We start from the raw sequence: 25,236 nt of genomic DNA on the forward strand, positions 1-25,236 counted from the left end.
ACAAGTCTGCCTTTTCAAGACTACTAAACCCTAATGCCGCCACGAAAAAGTAGTGATAAGGAAGTGAACTGTCGGCATTTCCTTGGTGCAACTATCACCGGTTTAAAACTGTCTTATATATTCATGATATTATTTGATTCGAAAATCACAAAATATAGCGCAATGTAAGAACTCTTTTGATAAACGCTGTGGCGTTTTTGTTTACCCATTACTGTTTTGTTTGCGGCTATGAATTAACAACATCATTTCGTTTTAGATCTGAAGAAAATGAGCATATTTTCTTTCTCATTGGACCCATGAATTTCCAATTAAAGAAAATAAAACAGAAAACATTTTACAGTACATAGCAAATCATCTAATATGAACAGTGCCCACTTAACACCATTTCCTATAGTCATTTGTTTTCTCTCACCTACAGAACGTCCTCTGCATCGAATCACTTTATTGCATCGACAAATAAACTATGAAGTGATAGTATTTTGGGTTTGTTTTTTTTTTTTTTTTTTTGTTTTTTTTTGTTGTTTTTTTTTTTGTTTTTTTTTTTTTTTTTTTTTTTTTTTTTTTTTTTTTTTGTTTTTTTTTCTTTTCCTTTTCAAATATTTCCGCGTGTTTGGGTGTGATCAAGTTAAGCTCCCCATTGTATTATCAAATATATGAAGAACGTCATGTAATACTTCGGACATGATATCCTCCTCAAATTTCTCTTTGTTTAAAATAAAGGAATCAGTTGGCTCATCTGCTTCATTAATGGCGCACTAAATGAATGCAATAAGATGATTTACTTCCCCATGTTCGTAACATGTCCATGTTCAAGTATTTCTTCAAATTTATTGTCATCATTAGTATTGTCTTATTTTAAAGTGTTTCTTTTTAGTTCTTTTTTTTATGTCGATGAATAAATTCAACGCATATTTTGTACTCTGATTTGTTGTTGTAGAACTTCCCTTCCTTGCAAAAGTTTTATGTGATTCACTAATTGCTTGCACACATGCTTTTCTTAATTCTTAAACAACTTTAAGATACGAGAATAAAAAGGTAAATGACAATTACTGGATGAATACCATATTTCTCACGAATAAAACTACTTTCTTTTAGTCAGAAATTAACACTAACTATACGTCGTCAAAACGTTACAACTACTGTATAGAGGGATTAACACTTGGCATAGACCTTAGCAACCGAAGTAAACTTTCGCGCATGCGCACTCTACGAAGATCAAAAAGACACTACCGCACAGTATGATTTACGTTAATGTTATATCACATTTCTATCTATTCGATCAATATGAGTATGTATTATAATAAATTACCACTGTAGGACAAAGGATAATCAAAATGAGATACTTTAACTAAGTAATAGAAAGAGCATTGAAACTCGAGGGTAAACGATTTGTACGAGGGGGCATAGCCCCCGAGTATAAATTGTTTACCCGAGAGTTTTAATGTTCTTTCTGTTTTGTATCATAGCCATCCATATATGGTAGTTGTAGGCGTTCCACATTGCCATATACAGCAGTTCAGTGAGTACTTAAAATCCTTGCTTTACAAATGTGTAAAGCCCAGGTAAAATAAACCAATGCGAGAGCAGAAAATCAATAAAATACACTTTGCTGTCTACTATTCCAGACACGCTGGCATACTTTCCTATCCAACAGTGCGGTAACTAGCGTGCGGGTATTAAATACCTGCACACTTTTAGTTACCGCACCATGTACTCGGTGTATGCGATTTACCTGAACCAAATTTGTTAAGAAAAAACACCGAGCTATGATACAATATGCATTATAATTGATGATTAGGGATTCATAATGAACAGGCAATAAACTATTTTTCAGCAACATTGGTCTTTCATCTCGACAAATGTCGATTAAAGGTCGTGCTTATAAATGAAATGTGGAATGAAGGGTAGTTGAAACAGACATTTCATTTTTGCTTAAGAATTTTGATAATTCAAAAACTTAATGTTTTCGAAAGGGTAACAGATTAATTACTAATATCATAGGGGTTGGAGTGATGGTTGTGACCTCAGCGATCAAATTAAACGGGGAACGGGGGTCCGGGGAGGAGGACGTTCTATTCTCATATTTTCTGTTGTTTTACCACTATCTTTTTTTTTGTGAAATTCAAGTTAAGTTTAATTATTCTATTAACTGAAGGTTGTTGATTTCTTCGCGCAGTATGTTTCGGTAATATTTAGAGAACAAAAATGGTCCAGAATATAAAAATGAGATGAGGTGCTGATATAACTATTGATAACAAAGCAATTTAGAGATATTATTATTAGTATACCAGATTTGTTGAACGCCCTTTTCATATGAAATATACGTTCAAGGGCGCTTTGCCCCATGTGGTTCTGGGACGATCTATGTATGAAAAGAATTGAAACCACTGCCTTACTCTTGCATGATCGTAAGAGGCGGCTGATAGGGTCTTAACACTTGGTTTTGCTGTAACTCTGTGATCCCAGCAGGTATGCAAATTTTGATTCCATACCTCATGTTTTTATTTCGATGCAAATGAAATGTGAAACCAAAATTTGTAGTCCTGTTTGGCGCCATATAACCTATACTGTGTTGGTGCGCCGTAAAACCCAAATAAATAAATCAAGGCGCTTTACAATTAAACATGTGACATATCGCAGATATGTAGGAAAATCACAAAACATGACATATGCAATCATAAAACTGAAACTGAATAATTTGATTGAACACCTACTTTTATCAATGATATATTCAATGGCGTTGTACATAATAATAACAATAATTATCATAACAATATCAAAAATGACAATGATCATAATTACAGCCTTGTTGTAATAAACAGTCATGACTGCACCCGTCCCCTTGAGGTCATTTTACCCCTATTGCCAATATCAGTGCTTAAAGCATCTGGTACGCCCAGACGAGCTGCATATAGAGGTTCAACCCCCCCCCCCCCCCCCGGATTAATGGTGCCATCATATACTGTATTATAAAGAAATACACCACACACCACCCTACCCACATAGCCGTACCAACAAGTGCGTTTATTAAACAGACCTTGGACCTTGGAAATATAAATGTTGAAATGTAAAACATTTTACAAAAAAAATGTATAGTAAAGAGATCTTCGTCAGCGACGAATGACTTGCCGTAGTTCTGTATCACAAAAATAACAATAGCATATTTATAATGGGTAGAAACAGCCACAGTTGGCATCTATGTGTTGTAGCATTTTTTGAAAAGGTGTGTCTTGGGAGCTCTTTTGAATGAATTAAGTGATGAATCTTTTCTGAGATTGTCAGGAAGAGAATTCCATAGTTTTGCGGCGGCAACTCTAGTGTATTCGCTTAGAGCCATATTTTAGGTCCCGTGCGATTGGAAAAAAAGATTAATGACGACACATACCAATCTGTTCCGTAATGTCTGAAGTTCATTCTAAGCCATGTCACCAGTGTGAATTCTGCGACTGGACCGAGTTATGACGTCATCAAAATGGCGTCTATTTTTTAAAAATTAAATATATCATCATCTTCAAATGATTGATAGAGTTGTTTGTTTTTGTTGCTGAAAGTGAAGTTTGTTGAAGATCACATCGTCCACATATATAACTATTAGCATTATGTTTTTTTTAATAAAAGGAACGTCATTTTTAAAGTATCAAAGATATATTATGCCCAAATTTCATATTTGAATATATGAACAATTATCGCATATCATTTATGGAATTATAAAATAACCATGTTTGTGAGTATGACAGGTGGTGTATAAGGTTTAAATACTACATACTAATTAATGTGTAAATATATTACGCTACTAAAACTCTGGAAGTTTGTTTGAAACAAATGTTGTTATTTTACAGACATTTAATTGTGATTGCAGTTTACACAGTTAGTTTATATATTTAGCCAAGGTAAAGATGTTTAATGGGGATTTTCTAGATTTAGATCAATATGCAGTGATGAAATACTTATGTAAAATGTGAGCATAGTACATCTTTAAATGGACGTGAAATAAAGGAAAGACTTTGTTGAAGTAATTTCTTTGCTGCATCGTAATTAAATGTAAATCAAAAATAGAAACCTGTTCATAATAGTCTAATAATAATAATCTTACATAGTTGAAAACAGTAATAATAGATTAGACAAACGTATAACCAAAAGCACAATCATCTCACAGGGTTATTCACGACCCTTCAAAATTGTATAGTAATATACTGTAATATAACTCTACATGTATCTTTCTGAATGAGTGCACTATTTTCTTTCTAATGACCTCTTTTCTTGCTATTTAACACAGCTGGACATAACTATAGAATAAAAGAGTATAACTATATCTAATTTATCTTTCACATTTATAAGTTACTTTCTACTTTTCATTGTTGTTGGTGTGACATTTATGTCTACGCTATTGACCCATTCAAATTGTTGTGTCGTCGCCAAACCCTTTAACCATAAAATATCACTCTTCCTTAAAGTATACACAGCATTCAGTGAAAACTGACATGATGTCTGTGGAGCATTTACAATCATTTCAGAAATGTTTAAGCCGCTGTATAAAACACATCAATAAATTTGCTTCTAACATTTTCTTGACAATGTTTTAACATATGTTCGTTAATATCTTCTCTATTGTTTTATACCTGTAAATATGTATTAAATTGTCTGATCACAACAACACTAAGCTCTAATAGTACAACTTTGCACGATATGGAAACTATGAACGGGTATGATATATTAAACATACGGAAGTAAAAAGTGCCCTAGCGCTTATGCAACAGTCTTTTCTACCATTCGAGAAGGCATTTAATATGATGATCGCGATTTCTCTGACCAAGAGTGACTTTGCATCTTGGTAAAGAGATTGTGATAGAGCCGCGTCAGTAGGGACACTCTGGATCGCGCTAAAATCAGATACGAAACGATTATTGTTGCAAAAGCAATAGAGTCAAATATGACCGAAAATAAACAAAACGTCCCTAGTACTAGCTAAAAGTGTTATAATGTTTCTTTAAAGAAACAAGAGCACCGCAATGCGGAGCAATATACGCCCGATTGTATTACATGTGACCCATAAGTGTGACCTAGACCTTGGAGCCAGCCATCAGAAATATGCACGCTGCATGTCGTCTCGATGTGGTGAACATTTGTGCCAAGTGTCTTTAAAATCCCTCAAGCAGTTCAAGAGTTACAGAGCGGACAAGAAACAAGAGTCATATTTGTGAACATCTGTGTCAATTTCTTCGAAATCATCCAAGGGGTTCAAGAGTTACAGAGTGGACACGGAATTGCTTACGGACAGATGGACAGCAGCGTCATGATATAATACACTCCATTCGGGCGAAAAAAAAAGATTGTTTGTTTTCTGTCAAGACAGGCAATAGCAAATATTAGTTGTTGAAAGAGGCCAATGCTCTGTGGGTGAAAATTACAAACGGCGATCAAAAAGTTTTATAAAATTTTCGAATACGTCTAAATCCGGCAATAAACACAAAATATGCCAAACTATTGTCGATGAAACGAATACATACTCAGGATTAGCAAATCAGTTTTTGGACGGAAAGGTTAACAAGATCTTTCCTTTACAGCTAAATTCTTTAGTGAAAATGATACTCATCCTCAGGCTGGTACGCAGTTACTGCTGATAATCAAGATCTTATTTGGAAGTCCATACCTACTACATTGCATGTTATCTACGTTGATTGATTCTTGGTCCTTTCGCGGAAAGCAAGAATGTCAATTTGAACATGTCAAGGACAGTCACGTTCCCTACTCGTCACAGAATCTTATGTGCTCGACTCTTACATGTACGCATACATCCACAAACCTACTGCAACTTTTCGTGGTTATAACTAATAACATTTACAGGTTGCAGCCGGTGTATTATACATTAAACATCAAGAAGTATAGAACTAAAATACTTCTTACACGGGTTATATATTTATGTAGACTACTCTTAGCCCATTAGAATCAGTTAGCTAATAATAACCGTTCTCTAATTAGGTTGTCTATATTCCAAGACACTTTGTGTATGGTCGCCATATGTTCTTTGCTGTTGACAATTGTAACTTCAAGAAAGACACTTTTGATAGTAAAATGTCTGTCGTAGAACCGTTATGAAAATTCTCCAAAATGTTATAAAATGTTGTGCCAGCCCTTGACAATTGACAAAATTATCACAAAACTTTCAGGGGTTCTCAGAATGCCAGACGATGGCAAATGTTTCATCACACAATCTTGATGGTTAGAGACCACCAATTGTTTTCCCATAGACTTACATTGTAACATTATGGCGTGTACGGCCTTCCATACATCGAAACATGTATATCTAATTACAAGTTTTTCAAGAACTATCTTAGTTCTACCAAAATATCGGACGAAAAACATATGAATAGTGATACTTTATTTAAGTAATTTTCGTGTGAATGAGATGACCCCCTGTTTACATCATTGACATGGCGGGAGAAATTAGTTTGATAAAACTTTTTTTCAATACACATAAAATGTAGCAAATTTTGTCAAAATGTATAATAAAATACTGTAAATGCAGTGAAAAAAATATCAATTTTGTAAAAATAATCACTTCCTGGGTTTGTTTACATGACTGACCAATCAGAACGCACAGACGTTACCTTATTCCCAGGTATACACTTACCTCATTCCCAGTAAGTTCCCTGTACTTTTTGAATTGGTGGTCTCTGACCTATAGATGAATGTTTCGTATCACATTTTCCAATTTTACAGTGATATTGTGAAACATGATCCAATACCAAATGTCTTACAAAGTTTCATCAAGAAATGTTCAGTTTTAAGAAAGATATGGATAGTTTACTGAGGTCACCCCCTGTCGATTTATATGCCCAGACTCAGTCCCTGTCGTCGTCAGATTGCAATTTTTCGTGAAAATCTCAGTTGTCTGCTTTTGATTTGACTTGGAAGCTGAAATACGATTCATTCCGTAAAAAATGGAAATAAGGTCTATTAATTTTTATCATTCTCTAACATTACAGAGATAAAAATGATCCTTTTTGGCCAAAAAGCTCAGATAAAAATGGGCACACCTGTTAAAAAAAGAGGCCAAATTTTTTTCAAAAAATCAAATTTCACGCTTATTTTGGCACGAAAACGTCTTTCTACATCATTTACAACAGATTTGTGGTCATTTACATTACCTGTGATGATTTCCTACGAAAGTCATGTTTTAGCTCTATTATAGGTTAGAGACCACCAATTGTTTTCCCATAGACTTACATTGTAACATTATGGCGTGTACGGCCTTCCATACATCGAAACATGTATATCTAATTACAAGTTTTTCAAGAACTATCTTAGTTCTACCAAAATATCGGACGAAAAACATATGAATAGTGATACTTTATTTAAGTAATTTTCGTGTGAATGAGATGACCCCCTGTTTACATCATTGACATGGCGGGAGAAATTAGTTTGATAAAACTTTTTTTCAATACAAATAAAATGTAGCAAATTTTGTCAAAATGTATAATAAAATACTGTAAATGCAGTGAAAAAATATCAATTTTGTAAAAATAATCACTTCCTGGGTTTGTTTACATGACTGACCAATCAGAACGCACAGACGTTACCTTATTCCCAGGTATACACTTACCTCATTCCCAGTAAGTTCCCTGTACTTTTTTGAATTGGTGGTCTCTGACCTGATACCAATCATGAAAAGTTTCCTTCTCACAAACTGGGCTAAAATGGCCGGCATATTCTAAAATGAAGGTAACATTCCAAACTATGGATTATGGAAAGCTTATTGTTCAAAGACTCCATTTTTGTTCAATAAAGTTTAGAGATCCTATGGAAACTATTAATCCTAACTTTTGAAACGCTTCTATCAAAATAAAACATATCTATTGGGGAAGAAACGTTAGAAGAAAGGTAGGAATTCTAATCATTGCATTTGATTAAGTACCAATGTTTAAGTTCATTGTGGAGTTCAACGCGATACGAATGGTGGGTCAGCAAATTGTAACAGTGTTCATGTGTAGCAGAGACATAAAGCACACATAAACAGCTACAGCACTATTGGAATGTGATGATATTCGTATATTTTGATGGTATAACACATATCAAACAAATATATTTATCAAGAAAATAATCTGTTGAAATAAAGTGGGTGGGGTAAGATATATTTTTATTATTTCACATTATTTAATTGTTTAAATACTTCAATATTGTTATTACATTGACAACACATATTCTAGGATGGAAAACCAAGGAGAATAAGATGAAGTTTTGCTGTGTAACATCAATAAATAATAAATTACGCAAAGTTTTCAAACTTAACCGCCATTTTGATGACGTCATAGATCGGTCCAGTCGCGGAACTCGGACTGGCGACATGTCTTTTTATGACATTCAGATATGGTCTTACAGTTTGGTATATGTCGCCATTAATCTTTTTTTTTCGATCGCACGGGATTCCCGTTCTGAATACACTACTTTGAAACTTCTATCACCATAGGACTTTTTGTGGCACAAGGGTTGTTGCTGCACTTGCTGATCTAAGATTTCTAGTTGGCACGTGAACATCCAGTAAGTCTCTCATATACACCGGCGACTGTCCATGCAAGACCTTGAATGTTTGAATGAGAATTTTATATTTGATTCTATCTTATTTGTATTTGAAGACAATGCAGCTGTGTTTTGAACATTTTGCAGTTTGCTTATTGTTGATTTTGGCACGCCATACAAAAGAGCATTGCAGTAATCTAAATGTGAGGTCACAAGCGAGTTTATAAGACTTTTGGTGCCATAGCATGTTCGAGTCACAGAATTAACATGATGGTTCATGTGCATGTTCGAATCAAGCGTAGCACCAAGGTTTCGAACAGTTTTTGATGGTCTTATGCTCGAATCGCCAACTTACAGTTCTAGATTTGCAATATGTTTGGAATGTTTTTGACTTGAAAAAAGAATTAATTCAGTTTTGTCTGCATTCAATTTTAACATAATTGAATTCATCCATGAGATGATTTCTTTTGGGCATTGTTCAGCTCGCGTGATTGTGACTGCCTTTGATGCTTGGTCAACTGGTTTAAACGTTAGATAGAGTTGGGAGTCATCTGCGTAAAATGGTGGTTTAGACCGTGATTTCTACAGATGAACCAGACTGGCTTTGTGTACATCGTATAAAATTTTGGAGATTCAAGATTCGTGTATTAAAACCATTCACACATCATCCAAGAAAAAACTCCAACATTACGTGTAAAAATACCTCCTGTCTACAGTAAACTTTGTGCTTCTCTAATAAATGTCATTAAAGACAGTATCAACTATATCTATGTAATACTCATTTGAAATGCAACGAAACTTTTTGTGAAACAGTATATTATTATAAGCGCCATTGAACGTATATTTCATATGAAAAGGGCGCTCAACAAATCTGGTATAATAATGACATTAATTTCTGAATCAGCAAATTAAAAGTACGCATGTATTCATTTCTGCCCAGTCCCATTGTTTTTGTTGGTTGAAAAATAATTTCACAACTTTCATTGATTCTTTAAGGACGTTTGCGGCAGTTTTGGGTAAAAAACACAATAATAGAATTTGTTCAAACTTTATATATGAACACAGTGTCATGTTAGAAACAGAATTATGAAAAAGGTCACCATGCTTGTTCAGGAGTTATCTGCCCTTGAATATGCAAATTTGAAGAAAAATCCAGTTTTAAGGGCTGATAACTTCTTAATAAGCACGGTGACCTATGGTTTGATTTTTTGCATTTATCCGTTTCTAACATAAGGATTTTGTCCCATCTCTCATACAAGAAACTGCAGCGAGCATCTTTAAGTAGATAAAAAGTTGGTTTAGACAGCTACGCCGAAAAATCTCTGAACTCAAGGGTATATATGGCAATCCGAGTGCAAAACAGAATCAAGATTTTGGCTGTGTTTGGATTTTATGTAACGAAGCAAGGAACATCGTCAAAAACTTACGATATGATATTTTATGTGATTGTGAAATTATATTGGTCAGTAGTTCTAATTAATCTTAAATGTTGATTTCCATGTATAATTTTCATATTCCGAAATTTTCCACAAATCAACGGTCGTAGAAAATATAATTAGATAAGAAATTAAAATTATACAGTTTTTAAGTGTTTTATCAAATTTGCTCGCTTGCAATTCATTTTTAGCCAATAAAGATAATGGAATCATGTATTTTGTATGTCTGTTTTACCACCAGAGTAACCTCTGATTACGCCTAATTAATTAGATCAGTTGTTTACCTGTTTGTGTCGCTCGTCTGGTAGATTTAACCAATTAGCCCATCACTGCCTGCTTTTAAAATCTTTACAAAATTTAAATATTGATTTCGTATTCTTGCAAAGATATTTTGATAATGTCACCTAATAAGAAGTAAAACCAACGGGACAACAATCCAAATCTGTAATTGTTGATCGCGGCCGCGATCATATTGAATAGGACAAGTATATGCGCGCTGGGGAAAATATTTCATGATGGACCTGCGAATTCTTTACTTGTGGGTGAAACAGGTCTCATAGTCTCATAAGCGTAAATACGACTAGCTTCTACTGATTATAAAACATACCGTACAATTTGTTGTGAATTAACTGTTGTTGTACTTTTAGTAGTTCAACCGCCACCCTTGTTTAAGAGCAACATTTAAAAAACACGTTTTTTGTTCATCCTCAAGTAATAAGTAAGTAGACTCGCCCAGTTTAATCAATCTAGACGCATAATCTAACTCTATACATAGAGCGCTTACTGCACACGATTTACATTCGGAACATTTTCACGCGTTTCGGGCTTTATCGTATGTTTAACATGGGATTTTTGAACCGTCCAAAGATGTTGGAAATGTTTGTCTCATTGTTTATTTTTTTTTTTTAATAAAATTGTTACTGCTTTCATCGTCTACAACTTTTTTTCCACCCTTGCCTGAAAAACAAATAATGAGTTTGTACACTGTTCAGACAATTGTGCTCTGTTGAAATTTAAGCAAACACAAGTTTACCTACATAAACAGAAAGCATGATATGTCACCATGCACGGATCCAGAGGGGGGGGACCGGGGGTCCGGACCCCCTCTGGAAAATCTTTTAAAAAGGAAAGAAGACAAGAAGGAAAGAAAATGTTTTTCGAAAAAGGCAACATTAGGACTGCATGTAAAGTATATGCGGCTGCTGCTACATACGACCCCGACATAATTCATATTATTTATCTAAAAGAAACTAAGAATTTTACCTTCAAGAAAGCTTGATTTTATCATTTTCCCAAATTTAACAGGTTAGTCCATAAAACTGTCCCAGAAAAATGCAAAAAATGAAGTGCTAAATTTCAAAATTTTCAGGGTGGGTGGGGGGCAGGGGATCGGACCCCCTCTGAGAAAATTGGCTGTGTCCGTGCATGATCACTATACCTGTCCAGTACTGGACATTATGGTAAACGCTTCTTTCCTGCACAAATGACAATTTCGCAACTTCTGTCCGGTTTAACAAATTTCTGGCCGCGATAAACATTTGACTTGTAGTTCATTCTTAAACACAACTATTCAGTATTCATAATTTTATCATGGCGTCAGGAATTCTATCTGACGAATCAAAGAGCTGCACTTTTAAGTATCTGCTAGTTTCCACTTGAGTAAAACGAAGCATTTTCACAATGAGCACATACTGACTTATTATCATTTATTTATTTCAGAAATCAAATTCAGTTACTTATCCACACATGCCCTGGGGAATACTACAAACTATAAAACTTCAAAGTTTCTGTTAAATATTATATGAATTATGTACTTATGTTTTAATTCAATTTTGAAATTTCATGCAGGGAGTTATTGATAAAGTCCGAATAAAATGTAACCATTACCTAGGTGAATTTTGCATCTTTCCGCTATATTTCGGACATGTGAAAAATTATGAAACTTTGTGTCCACGGTTGATCTCTATAAGGTTACAATATACTAATTCAGTTCCTTCTTTATTTAATATTACCAAACAAATCATGACATGCGCGGATCCAGGGGGCGTCCGGGGGTCCTAAATGCTCCTAAAATGCCCTAGAATGCAGGAAATGAAGCTCTGAATTTCGAAATTTTCCAGGGGTGGGGGGGGGTGGGGGTGTGGGGGGCATGACCCCGGAACCCACTAGCTGGGCCGCGAATTTTCAAGCTCAGCCTGTTCAACAAAGACTTATTGACAATCCTGCCCTTTTATACGGCTGACATCCGCACACACACACAAAGCACATCATCAAATTATTTAGTGTATAAAACACATTTTGTCATAGCTGGAATGATTGGTACGTATAAGACCTTCCTGGTCTTAGTGAGGGGGCCAGTCGGACCCCCTCTGAGAAAATTGGCTGGACCCGCGCATGCAGGAGACCTTATTTTCAGCACTTTAGACCATTTTAATGCTATAATAAAATCCATATGTAGCCAGTAGAATAACACGTCTTCTTACCAAATATAAAATAAATATTGAGATATGTTACATATAAGAAAGTAATTTGTTTAGAAAATCAACTCCCTATGAAAATATTCCCACGAGTTTTGCTGTTAGCAATTACGAGTATATAGACATTTTCTCAATGGATAAAACTAAAACTTGGAAATTCGCCGTGAAAGTGGTCTAGATCCTTTCTCAAAAAAGTAAGCCAGAATAAAACTTTCACATCATTATATGCTTCATAATTCGATATTTTATCAACAACTTGGAAGTACATTTTGGACTACTTCACATGTAGCACTGAGTAGTAACTTCCTATTGGTGTAAACAGTCTTTTTAAGCGAGAATTCGTTGTATATTAACCATTTTATTGAGATTTTCCCAAATTTCAGATCGCAAGCATATGTGGAGTAATAGGGATCATTTTGTCAATAACGTTTTTGAGCCTTCTCTATCCATTCATGTACAAGTCGTCCTGGAAAATCTACGCCGGAGCATGCCTTTTAACTTCTGTAGGCTTCGCACTCGGATACATTGTAGCTAAGTTATTCCGAATGAATGCCACGCATGCACGAACTGTCGCCTTGGAAACTGGAATTCAAAATGTTCCATTATGCCTGACATTAATCACTTTATCATTCCCAAAACAAATGATTCCGAAATTGGTGATTTTTCCATTGTTATACGGAATATTCTCGCAGATTAATAGCTGTCTCTTTGTGTTGTTGTTCTACATTGGCAAAAGCGTCAAGGCGTACAAGAATAAAAGAGCAGGAAACGATTTCACCAGTGTGCCTACAAGCGACAATCCTGATGGTGTTGAAATGAGCATTGTAGTAATATAAAAGTAAAAAACAGTAGAACTTTGAAGTGTTTTGCTTCTTTAGCTTTATTATTTGTGTACATGTACATGTGAATTTAACAAGCAAAATATAAACCAGTATGTGTATAAACTTATGACGGTTATCAAATTCTCTGAAAAAATCACTCAAACTTTGAACTTCTTTATCTAGAATGGCTTACTCAAGTTAATACAATCAGTAGCCTGGTATAAAAAATATAAAGATGCTTCAGGAAGGTCCCCGGTGTGTAGTGAAGGAGATTTTGATTTCTGGCCATGTTGCAAATATTTCTAATTTTTTGCTTTTGGTTTTTTATATGTCTGTAGAGCTGCTGTGTTTTCTGCGACTTGAGACTTTTAGAAAGATGTGTGATGTGTTAATATATTCCGCCTTGTGCAATTGTGTAAAGAAAACTTGCTAGGGCACTAACCAATCTTTCGGCATTCTGTAGCTGTTATGACACGAGAAACACGCATATTACGTGATGTGTAATTAAGCCTCTAAGCCTCTAGTAACTTCTGCAGTTTACCTAAATAAATTTTTTATTTTACTATTGTCTAGGTACCGTAAGTATAAGTAAAAACAATCATATACTATATATCTATGTTCACAAACTACGTAATAAATACCCGTTTTAATCCTGATTATTACTTAGGGCAGGTAACCATAATGTTCAAACTTGTGGCCCACCCATATGTATATTGTATGCTTGTTGTAGCATTCATGAATGTGTTATTGTGTATGCAGTTATAAACAATTATATATGGTTAAATCAATTATAAATAAAACTGTCATGCTAACAGCTACTTGTGTTTTTTTATACGTTTGTACTGAAATAATTCACAAACTGATACATGTATTATTTTTTATTAATCAGTTAAAAAAGAAAGCTATCCAAATCCTTTTTTGGACGTTTAATTTTCTTCTATGAACTTAAACACATTGGGTACGGACAGAGTATATATAACATTTATGCTGACTCCCCGCCTTCGCTGGTGAAATGGTTTTAGCTTTATAATTGAGATCAAAAAGATGACAATATTCAAAGATATGGACATTTCTATACAAAAACGCAAAAATGTTCAGCAATTACCTATAACGAAGCATCCACAATTCAAATATATCATTAAATACTAGGCTTTAAACGTTTAAGAATTATATCTATCAGGGATGAAAACTTAAACGTGAGCCTTGCAATTGGAAATGCTGTAATAAAGTCATGGGAAACATTCGTTAGTCACAAAAATGCGGTGTACAACCTATCGAACGCAAAAGGGAGAGCGCAGATCTACGGATCTCGGGGTCGCGAGTTCCGTCCCCAGGCGGAGCGTATGTTCTCCGTGACGATTTGATAAAAGACATTGTGTCTGACATTATTCGTCCTCCACATCTGATTCATGTGGGGAAGTTGGCACTTGCTTGCGGAGAACAGGTTAGTACTGGTACAGAATCCAGGAACTCCGGTTAGGTGAACTGCCCGCCGTTACATCACTGAAATACTGGTGTAAAACGGCGCTAAACCCCAAACAAACTAAACAAACAAACTGTCCTATCGAACTGAATTCTCTATCAGTGATAACGATTTAAACCAACATGTCAGTCCATGAACTTTCGAATGTCCCTCCGTGCATTGTACTTCATCATGAGCGGGCACCTGAATAGCTGGATGGCTTCCTCACATGAAGAATTCAACGCCCCGCGTGAGGCTCGAACCCATATCGGTGAGGAGCAAGTGAATTAAATGTAATAAGCAAGACGACACGCACTGCAATTTAAAAGAGCCATTGTCTATGTATAAAGTGCCTGTTTTACTTCTATAGAAATTTGAATTTGTCTTTTGTCCTACTGATTCTACAAATTGATATTAGAAAACTTTTGCTATTCTACCAGCAAATTCGGTTGCAAGAACATTTTTTATTCGTCGGCTAACACAATATATATTGATACTGATGGTCAAACGTATGGATCTGTTTAAGATATTAAAAGTTTTATCATTAATATAGGTTATTAAGGAACAGACATATTTACATTTTTGTCCCCTAAAAGAGGCATTTCCATTAAAGTAATCTTGGAAATTAAAATTAACATAAACCGTTCAAATTTCCACTACACTGAAATTAGAGATGTTCTGACCTTGGAGAGTTCAGCCCTGTTTTCAGTTCAAATGAGTCGTGCACTCTTTGGTAACTGTGCAAAAACGGCCAAAACTTAAACGTTTTAATTTGTAAATATATGTCAATTATTTTGCAAGTGGATATCAGTTTGCACCAAAAGACAAATATGCTACATTGGGTATACTTCTGTTTAAATAAAGAGCCAGTTTGAATCTGTTGTAAATTGTCAGGGTAATGTTTTGCTTTATAAATTGATAAGTTCATTAGATAAGGTGGAAGTATCCGCGCCAAAAAATAACAGACTAAGGTCGACGACATGCCTGTCATCGTTTGGTGTTGAAAATACTTGAGGCGTAGAATTCTTCATGCGAGAAAGCCGTTCAGCTGGCTTACGGAAGGTCGGTACTTCTACACAGGTTGCCGCCCGTGATAAAATAATGCACGTGGGAGAGAGGCACCTGTGTCTTCATCCACCATAAAGGCTGGAAACTCGACATATGGTTTATAATAGCGTCGGTGCTACGCTAAACCCAACAAAAACAAATCAAAACATAAATGTATGGCTGAGCGTATCAATTTATTGCACTCTGATTGATCTGACTGAATAAGCACTCAACGGTTTTCTGTTGCCTAGCAACGAAAGAATGTCAGTAAATCATGTCTGGTCGCGTGACATTAGGTGTTATCCACATTAGGGCCCAATAAAATTTTGATAGGTACTTTCTTTTTAAATTGAGACGTCAAAGCTTTGTTCAAGAAGACTTTTTGACTTTTTCACGAAAAGTTACTAAATTTTCGCTAAATATTTTAATTTTGGTGAAATTTAACCGTTTATCGTATGCAGAAATATGCCACCACAGTCTGTGTAAAACTATATGATCCCTACATAGTAACAATGAACATGTAGTAAGGCACACATTTCCTCCGACGGAATTCACTATATTCAAGTATGATTGTATTCTTTATATCTTGATATCAACAAAAAGGAGCAGAAATGTTTCATTTAGCAATTCAAACATGTCATGTTCTCTGTAGATCTCTCACTGGACGTTTCAATTGATGATAGCTGTTCTAAGTCTATATGTTCATTTTTTTCTATTACTTTTCATTGTATTTACTTCTAGCACTGATGGTTTAAAAATCCATTGATACGATCCAGTTAGATGATGTGGATAATGGATGCCCGTTCAAATTTCAAAGCGTTGTCTAAATAGGGAACGACTTTTTTGTTAAAACTGGTTTCAAATATAAACACGTCATGTTCCGATCACTTTATTAGTGACGGATGAGTAACTGCCTTTTTTTTTGTTTTGATGCCTATATTTAGTCAAGTCAGTTGGATTGTTAAGCTACGACTGATCAGCATAGATTTACTGTTAGAACTAATACTTCAATTTTTCATGATTTTGTTGTGAACTGACAGTTTATTTTAAGTAAATGTCTTAAGAGTGAGGTTAGGCGCACCATAAACCGGTTTAAGCTCCCCAGTGGTGGTTTCGCCACTGATCGTTCCAACGCGGTGCCTCATTGTTTGTTTTGTCCTTGTGTGTTTACAGGGTGTGTGTGTGTTTTTGTATATTGGTCGTGTGGGTTAACGCTGGGTTAACGTTTGGAGAGGCTGCGAATTTTAGGACGTGGCTTTCCTTGTCGGATATTCAGCCTTGTTTTCATATAAAATTTCTTTCCAGGGATGAAAGTAAACTCCAACATAGTGTTACGTCCCCTTACTGGCCTTCAAATTTTAATTTGGCTGAATTTCAGTCGTGATATAGGCTTTCTTTTCTGAATATATTATGCTGTACAAAGTTTATACCTCAACAGTTTAATCTGATATATTTTCCTTTAATACGAGTAAAGAGCTCAAAAAATAATGAGTTTTTATACTAACTTTACTTTACGTTTTAAAATGTAATCAATGAAATGATATGTCTTTTGAGTGCAGTCAAAAGATTTGACGAATAGCTTACAACAAAACAAAAACAGCGTGAATACTTTACTAGCATTTAGGAGTGACCTGTCGCTTTTATAAATAGATCTGAAAGGTTACTGGAATAAATCATTTCAGTAAAGGGGTACCCTACCTTTTTTAACTTATTTTAATAAAAATATTTAAATGACTGCCTCCCCGACAATTAGACACCGTGGTGCAGTGGTAAGCGTGACGGTTTTGAAATCTAACTTTTGTTAGTTCGAATTCCAACGGAGATCAATATATTTATTTTTCATTTTATATTTTGTGTTTTCTTGTTTTTTTTTTTGTTTTATTTTTGTCTTTTGTTTTTTTGTTTTTTTTTTTGTTTTTTTTTTTTCATTTTATATTTTGGTAACATATATTTAAAATGATAATAATGATAAAGATGTATTTGAATTGCATTACTTGTATCATTTTGCTATTTTCGCATATAACATAGGTTTTTCAAATATCTTTTTGATTGTGAATTATTCAACATGGCTGACTTAGTTCTTGACAATTTGGTCATTCAACTAGCTGATCGCACTTATTCGAAGGAAACCGACGCCGCCAGCGAGTGTGAGAATGCTCCTTTGGGCGCGTGTGTTTGAAATGTATTGAATGTATTGAAATTGTATGAATGAAATTGAAATGATGAAATAAAATGAAAAAAAAATAAAAAAAAACAACATGAAAATATAAATAAAACAAATTGCCCTGTATGGGATTCGAACCTACAGCCTCCTAATCGCAAAAGTTAAATCACCAGCAAGATTCCTCAGTTCTACGAACTGAGCTATCAATGCCATTTCAGACTGTTCAGTATTTTAAATATATTTATAGTTTTAAATAAGTCAAATATCTTTCAAACCCTTATTTAACAAATGGAACAGTCTGGAAAATCCAAATCTAAAAATAAAAGCGACAGGTCACTCCTAATTGCTAATAACAATGTCTCTAAAATTCCGTAAAGGCTTTGCATTTCCACTGCCGTCTATGAACAGGCTCAATCAAATCGAGCCTGCAACACTTTCATTTTTGTCGTGTTGAGCAACCTGTGGAGTTTCCATTTTTTTCTTTTTAATTATCGCAGCAGCGTTTGTTGAGTTGTGTGGCGGCCGTAAAATGTTTCCCCGTACATTCAATCAGGGCTGTTATATTTCGATCTTCTTAGATCGTTCAGCAAGACTTTTAGTTCATGTTACTTCGTTGGTACTGTTTAGTTTTTCAGCTTAAACATTTTGGCCTGGGTGGTTCCAAAAAAAGTCAAGTAAAATTTATTTAAAGTCGGATATCACAACACTATAACATAAGCTCTGTAGAGCTTTTAAACCGACTAGTAAATAACATGCATGACATGATAACAAAAGCAAAGCCTAGCAAAGCATAGCACATTAAGCATATTAAGATAAGCAATCTTAAGACTATGAAATACATATTAAATATCACGATGACAACAGACTTAAGACTACAAGCATAAGATATAAAATGGTAATTATAAGTATTAAAGACTAGCAGTAGTAAGACCTTCACAGCTAAACAGTTTGACATAGGTAAAACATACCACGTGTCTTAATCGCCTTTAAGCAATAAACAGAATTCTAAAATGGCATTACACCAGTACATAATTTTGTTGCTAATGGCAAAAAACATGCTAAATAATTATGATATATGCTGCTAATATGCAAAACACAAATACAAATGACAAAAAAACATTGGAAATTCACAACCCAGTTCATTCACAACATCACAGGAGTTAAGAAATACAAATGGTAAGCCAAACTATGCAACAAGGCATGCAGGACACGAACAATACTCACCACCCCACTGAGAAATCATTGATTTAAACTGGGAAAATGAAGTTATTTCTCTACAATGATTTGGAAGGGAGTTCCATAGTTTAGCAACAGAGTACCTGAATGAATTTAATCCATACCTGGTTGTTCTAACCTTTGGCAGTTCAACTGTATTTGTATACCTAAAATTGTAATGGGAGTCTTTTATATTAACTAGATCATGTACATTCTTCGGACCATTCTTGTTTAAAATTTAAAAAAACCTCTAAAGATGTCATTCTCATTCTTCTAGTTTCTAACATAGGAAGACCAGATTTATCAAGCAGAGTTTCATATGAACTAACATAGTCGTTGTATATAAGTCTAAGAGCCCTATACTGTATTTTCTCTATTTAAGATGCATTTGTTTTGCCACTAAAGTGCCAGGTCAAAGCGCAATAATTAAAGTTTGACAATATAAACGAGTGATACATAGTCAGCCTAACAAGCTTCGTCAAGTTACAACCAATTCTTTTCATAATATTTAATTGCTTAAATGTTGTTTTACATATTTTGTCAACATGGGACTTGAAGTTCAACAAAAAATCAAAAGCAACACCGAGCAGGACTACTTCGTCTTCACACTTGATGCTTGTATAAGTTAAATTAAGAGTAAGATTAAGGTCATGTGTCCTAGCCCCCAGGGATATGGCCTGGAATTCCTCAGGGTTAGCTTGCATTAAATTGTCTGCAAACCATTCGATAAGTTTCAGACTCTCTGAGTCAAGAACACTAACTAAGTTACTCCCGCTTTCATAGCTTTGAGTATTGTAAAAAGTTTCCCCGCACATTCAATCAGCGCTGCTATATTTCGATCTTCTCAGATCGTTCAGCAAGACTTTTAGTTCGTGTTATTGATACTGTTTAGTTTTTCAGCTTTAACACTTTGGCCTGGGTGGTTTCAATACTCCCGCTTTCATAGCTTTGAGTATTGTATAATCACCACTTGGATATGGCGCCTGCTTTTAATTTTGTCTGTTGGCAGTTCCTGTGATATGCAGGCTCAATAACATAAAATCCCCCTTCTAAATTCCAGTTAGTTTAGTTTGGCCCATTGTGTTTTCTCGTTTAGGACAAACACAATTTTTTAACTTGGGATCTTACGCCGCTTTTCGTGGAATTACACGCTAGTGTATCAATGAAGATTCCATATGCACTGCCATATGAACACATCTGTGGATGTCTCTAATTTGTTTTCGTACTTGTAGCATGTGTAAATGTTGAGTTCTGCTCAACCCGGGGCTAAAGGGCGTGGACGGTAGCATGAATTTCCACTACCGTCCATGAACAGGCTCGATCAAACCGAGCCTGAAACATTTTCGTTTCTGTCGTGTTGAGCAACCTGTGGACTTTCCATTTTTTCTATTTTACAATTTTACATTCTAAGCTAAAAACAGATGAAGCAGCTGTTCAAATACATATAAATACATGGTTAAAAAAACACTAGTTTCATTATTACGCATGAACTTATACAGTTGCAGCCATAAATAAGAGGTTATCAAAACACGGATTCAATAAAATGTTCTACTATGTTAATCAGTATTCAGAGCTATTACAAGTAAATCTGAAATAGTATTAACCATATTTTATGTTTATAACATAACACGCAGCAGCTACATTATATATAAAAGGATTATGAGCCTTTCACAATGTGGCATATACATGTATGTCAATCAGACTTGTAGTAATACTAATGCTAATGCATTAGTAATGCATTATTTCTTTTTCAAATAATGCCAAGTAATGATTAATGCCACAATTTTCGCATTAAAAATAATGCTAATTTAATGCCAAAGTTAGTAATGCTAATGCTAATGCTTAGCATTACTTAGGTATTATTCTCTGTATCACTGGAAAAAAACGTAATACATAAGTATGCTGTTATTTACACAGGTTATAGCAGTACTCTAATAGATTGTTGTATGATTTTATTAAACTGTCTAACTGTATAATTCCTTTTTTTAATGTACACCTGACAGATTTTTTCTTAATAAACATTACTCAGCGTGCACTGGATAAATCATTGAAGCAATATGCCATCTAGTAAATTTTTATACATACAATTTAACTTAAAACACTAGCACAAGTTGTCTGTAACCAGTGAAAAATTCAATAACATTCACAGTGTATCCAATGCAAATTAATGCATTGAACTATACATTTAAAAGTAGGGACACCTCCAACGTACAAATTTATAATAGCCATTAACGCGTGACATTTTTAATCTGTTAACCAAAATATCAAACAGAATCTATCGTTATCTTTTGACACCTTTTTTTATCAATTAACAGTATGCCACAGATAGTGATGTTAAAGACCTTAAGACAGCTAGCTATTACATGTCATGTCAAATTAGGCTGTTAGGGAGCCATTGAACAGGTACAGGTATTCCTGCGCGGAGGTTGGGGTGTAACTGGAATGCCCGTGGATTGGAGGTCACAATGTGTCATGTGGAATTCCAATATTGTTGTCAGTTCTTTTATAAAGTCCATTTCAGACTTTGAAGACAGACAATCTTATTTACATCAACATCTATTAAATCTAAAAGACACTATAACTAAACAAAACATTTCAAACAAAAACAACATATTTTAAGGGGACGCATATTGCTACATTCACAGTTCATACAGAAATGCGGAAGGGGTGCATTTTCAAGAAATCGATGGTGGGAAAATAAAAAACATATTCCTAAACTGATATAATACTGATGGACACCTGTAATATTCAGTATTTTGTGGATAAGGATGTGGTACTATGAATGTAATAGGAAAACAGAGGTCTTTGTGAAAGTACATTCAACACAAAATATTAAGCTTTTGTATAAGGAAAATACAGGTTTTTTACAATAACAGTGTTCCAAATAATGTTGAAGGGATGAGATTTTCTTTCTAACACACCAGGTTTGCTTAAACATGTAAAAATTTAACGCCACGTCTGTTCATCTCGGGATGGACGCCATATTTCTCATTGATAAAAAATGTAAACAAAAAAATCAGAGTGGGATTAGCATTGCAAGGGCATAACATGACATTCTACACAATGAATACCTTAGAACAGATATCTAAGAAGCTACACAGGTCAGGCGGGTTAAATGCATAATGTCGATCACTTGAAATTCATCTTGAAAAGGTGGTTAATTTTAGTTTGTTTACATGGTTTTTAATTTTCCCACGACTTCTCGGCGATTCACTGCAAATGTATTAATGCGCCGGACGAAAGGTAACTCTAATAAACAACGGGAGACAACTTAGGTGTCAGCACGTGTACGATTTTTAAAAAATCATGTCGATGATTATAATTTCTTATCAAATAATGAATCCTATTCAGATATTCGTCTTTAATATTAGAAAATTATTAATTTCTGTGGACATTTGTCAAATAATATTACTTACAGTGGACTACTTTGCGCATCAAACTGGTTTCCGCTTCAGTTGTGAGGCACTTCCGTTATACTTTTTGACAACAATAACAAAACACAAAATGAATCAATAAAGTCACTTATAAACCGACTGCTACTTAAATCAGTGTAAGTAAAGTTGTTGTTACAACATTATACATGTTCGTTACGTTATGAGATAAAGTTTATCTTGAACTGCATAATCCATTAATTACGTTTAGATGATATTGCATTTACAACTTATTTGACCCCATTTTTACGTGAATGACAGCATTCTCGTGCAACTCGTGCAAACAGAGTTATGAAAAGTATGGTGGAGAATTCAAGGACAAATTATAAATGACATTAAAGTGAGGATAACTGTATATTCGTCCAGTTTTGATCATTGACATGCCTGCTGTGTATTAGTAACTTTTGTGAACAAGATTAGAATGTTACTTTTGCACATATACACATTGATTGGACCTCTCAACCAAATTTCATACCTTATTTTAGGGATTTTTAAGACAATACATTTTCAAAAGTTTGTTGAATATGCTTTGATATTTAAGTGCATTGTAGTTCATGAATACCAAGTTAAAAATTAATAATGGCAACATGTCTAGGCCCTTATTGTAAGCCACTAGACTTCTGTAACGATAAATGTTTAATGTATTAAGGGGAATATACTCTTTTAGTTTTGGAATGTGGCATTCCTTGACCACCGTATCTTTTCTTATGCACTACTTTGTAAACAAACTAAATAATGTGTTTTAGCTTACATATGCGAAATGAAAAGCAAGACAGTGACCATATTTCACATTCTTTCTTTAAATAAGAATCTGTAGGACATTGATAAATGTTTGGACAAGGTAAAGCACTATTATTTTCGCACCAAAAAGTCTTAATTGTTGACTTTGAATGTACACAATAAGTCTTATGTAATTCAACAATAACTTTCTTGTTTCAGTTTTCTCATTTTTATTTTAGTGAGCAATCCTTTGTGTACTTATAACAGTTGAAACAGTATCCATTTCATGTACCAAAACCTTGTACTTTTTTGCAGGTAAATTTTATCATACCCCACCCACTTCTTTCTAATTTCAAAGTATGCGTCCCCTTAAGAATTCTAGTATGTAAATCTTTCTCTAAAAGCAAGAAAATGTGTCTTTAGAATATCATCATGAAGTATACTTATTTGAATTATTATATAAGCTTAATGTATGTGTAAATCAAACTTACTTACTTACTTACTTACATGCTTACTGTAAGAGTGTTTTGGCATTTAATGATATACGTAAACGAATGTCTTTCCGGGTCCACCAAGTATAATGTCGCGGTCAAGAATAATAGACATGTGAGCATCACCTTGTTGTCCAACCAAAAGGCTAGAATGAGATTTTATTGCTGTCTTTATTTAACGCACGGTCTATGCACTACAGTGTAGGTAATTATCAAATTACTTTGATGTGCAAATATGAAAGTGAACAGATGGCATTTAGCGATTAGATATAGAATAAAATAGACAAATATGCTAACTGTCATGAAATAACATCAGCAACATAATATTATGTAAATTACTGTTTTAGAGCACTCGTGTTAAATGAGTTATGTTACAGGAATGTACCAGTCATTCCTGTTTTAAAGAGGTAAAGATGGGGTTAACGCGCTATAATGCAACCTCCTATCTAATGGTCTCCCTTTTCAGTCTTTTCACGATTAAACTTATTGAAAATGTTTTAAGTGGTTTTCAGAGATATAAGGCTAATATAAGAGATAAAATTAAAAAGGAATAATAAGAAAAATATTTTTTGAATTGTTTTTCGACGGTCACATGTGATATCTGCGGCCACGTGGTATTTGGTGGTCAGAGATTAATGCAGCTCCAGGGGAGATAACTACTGCAGTCCACCACTCCTACCCCGGGAGTTCGGGTATAATGATGTCAAACAGTTTAGGAAGCTAAATTGTTCATTAATCTGGTGGACTGGGGGTAGTTGGGTGGCTTGGGAGGGGGAGTCAGTATGATGGGTGTAGAGGTCCTCACTACGTTAAATTATGTAATATTCAATGTCACAAAATGCATAAAAGTGTGTCTGTTAATAATTATAATAAATGTATTTTTAATTGTCAGAATTAAATTGTCTTTTAATGCTTAGTAAAATTAATTTTAATATGAAAATTATTGTCATGGCAACATTAGTTCTCTTACAAACCTTTATTTGGGAAAGGCATGGGTATGCTTAAATGAAACTATTCAGAATAATACATCACATCACGCTTTTAAGAAAAGCAAATGTATAAAAATCTAAGTAAAAGATTGAGTAAAAGATTAAGTAAAACTTTAACATATAATTAAAGGTATAGTTTCTAATGGAAGACTGTCAACATGTGTGCCATGTCGCTGTTTAATAAATGGCGTTTTTGATGTCACATGCGTTGAGCTGAATCACGGGTAAGGTGTAGCCTCTTTAAAATCTGTATATCTCTAAATACTAAAGACTTCAAATTTCAATAAAATATCCTTCGAATTTCATTTTATCCCTGCCTAATTTAAATTTGATACCGTTGCATCCGCACTGAACGCTTCGTAATTCTTGCTGCCCTGACACATACGCCTAAGTAATAAATAGGCAAACTCATCAGCACGCGTATTTTGACATTATTCATATAAGTGTATGTTAATGCATGATATTT

At 34.4% G+C, this 25,236-nt stretch overlaps 1 protein-coding gene across 1 annotated transcript in view; it reads left to right on the plus strand.

Annotated features, from left to right (window-relative positions):
- Window positions 1–14,069, plus strand: part of LOC123566659 (ileal sodium/bile acid cotransporter-like) — a 28,130-nt gene extending 14,061 nt beyond the window's left edge. Inside the window, exon 3 of the mRNA XM_045360954.2 lies at window positions 12,814–14,069. Within this exon, the coding sequence (XP_045216889.2) occupies window positions 12,814–13,266 (453 nt within the window). The 3' untranslated portion in view covers window positions 13,267–14,069. The remainder of the gene's footprint in view (window positions 1–12,813) is intronic.
- Window positions 14,070–25,236: the final 11,167 nt, after the last annotated feature.

This window comes from Mercenaria mercenaria, chromosome 8, assembly GCF_021730395.1.
Source record: "Mercenaria mercenaria strain notata chromosome 8, MADL_Memer_1, whole genome shotgun sequence".
Classification (NCBI taxonomy): domain Eukaryota; kingdom Metazoa; phylum Mollusca; class Bivalvia; order Venerida; family Veneridae; genus Mercenaria; species Mercenaria mercenaria.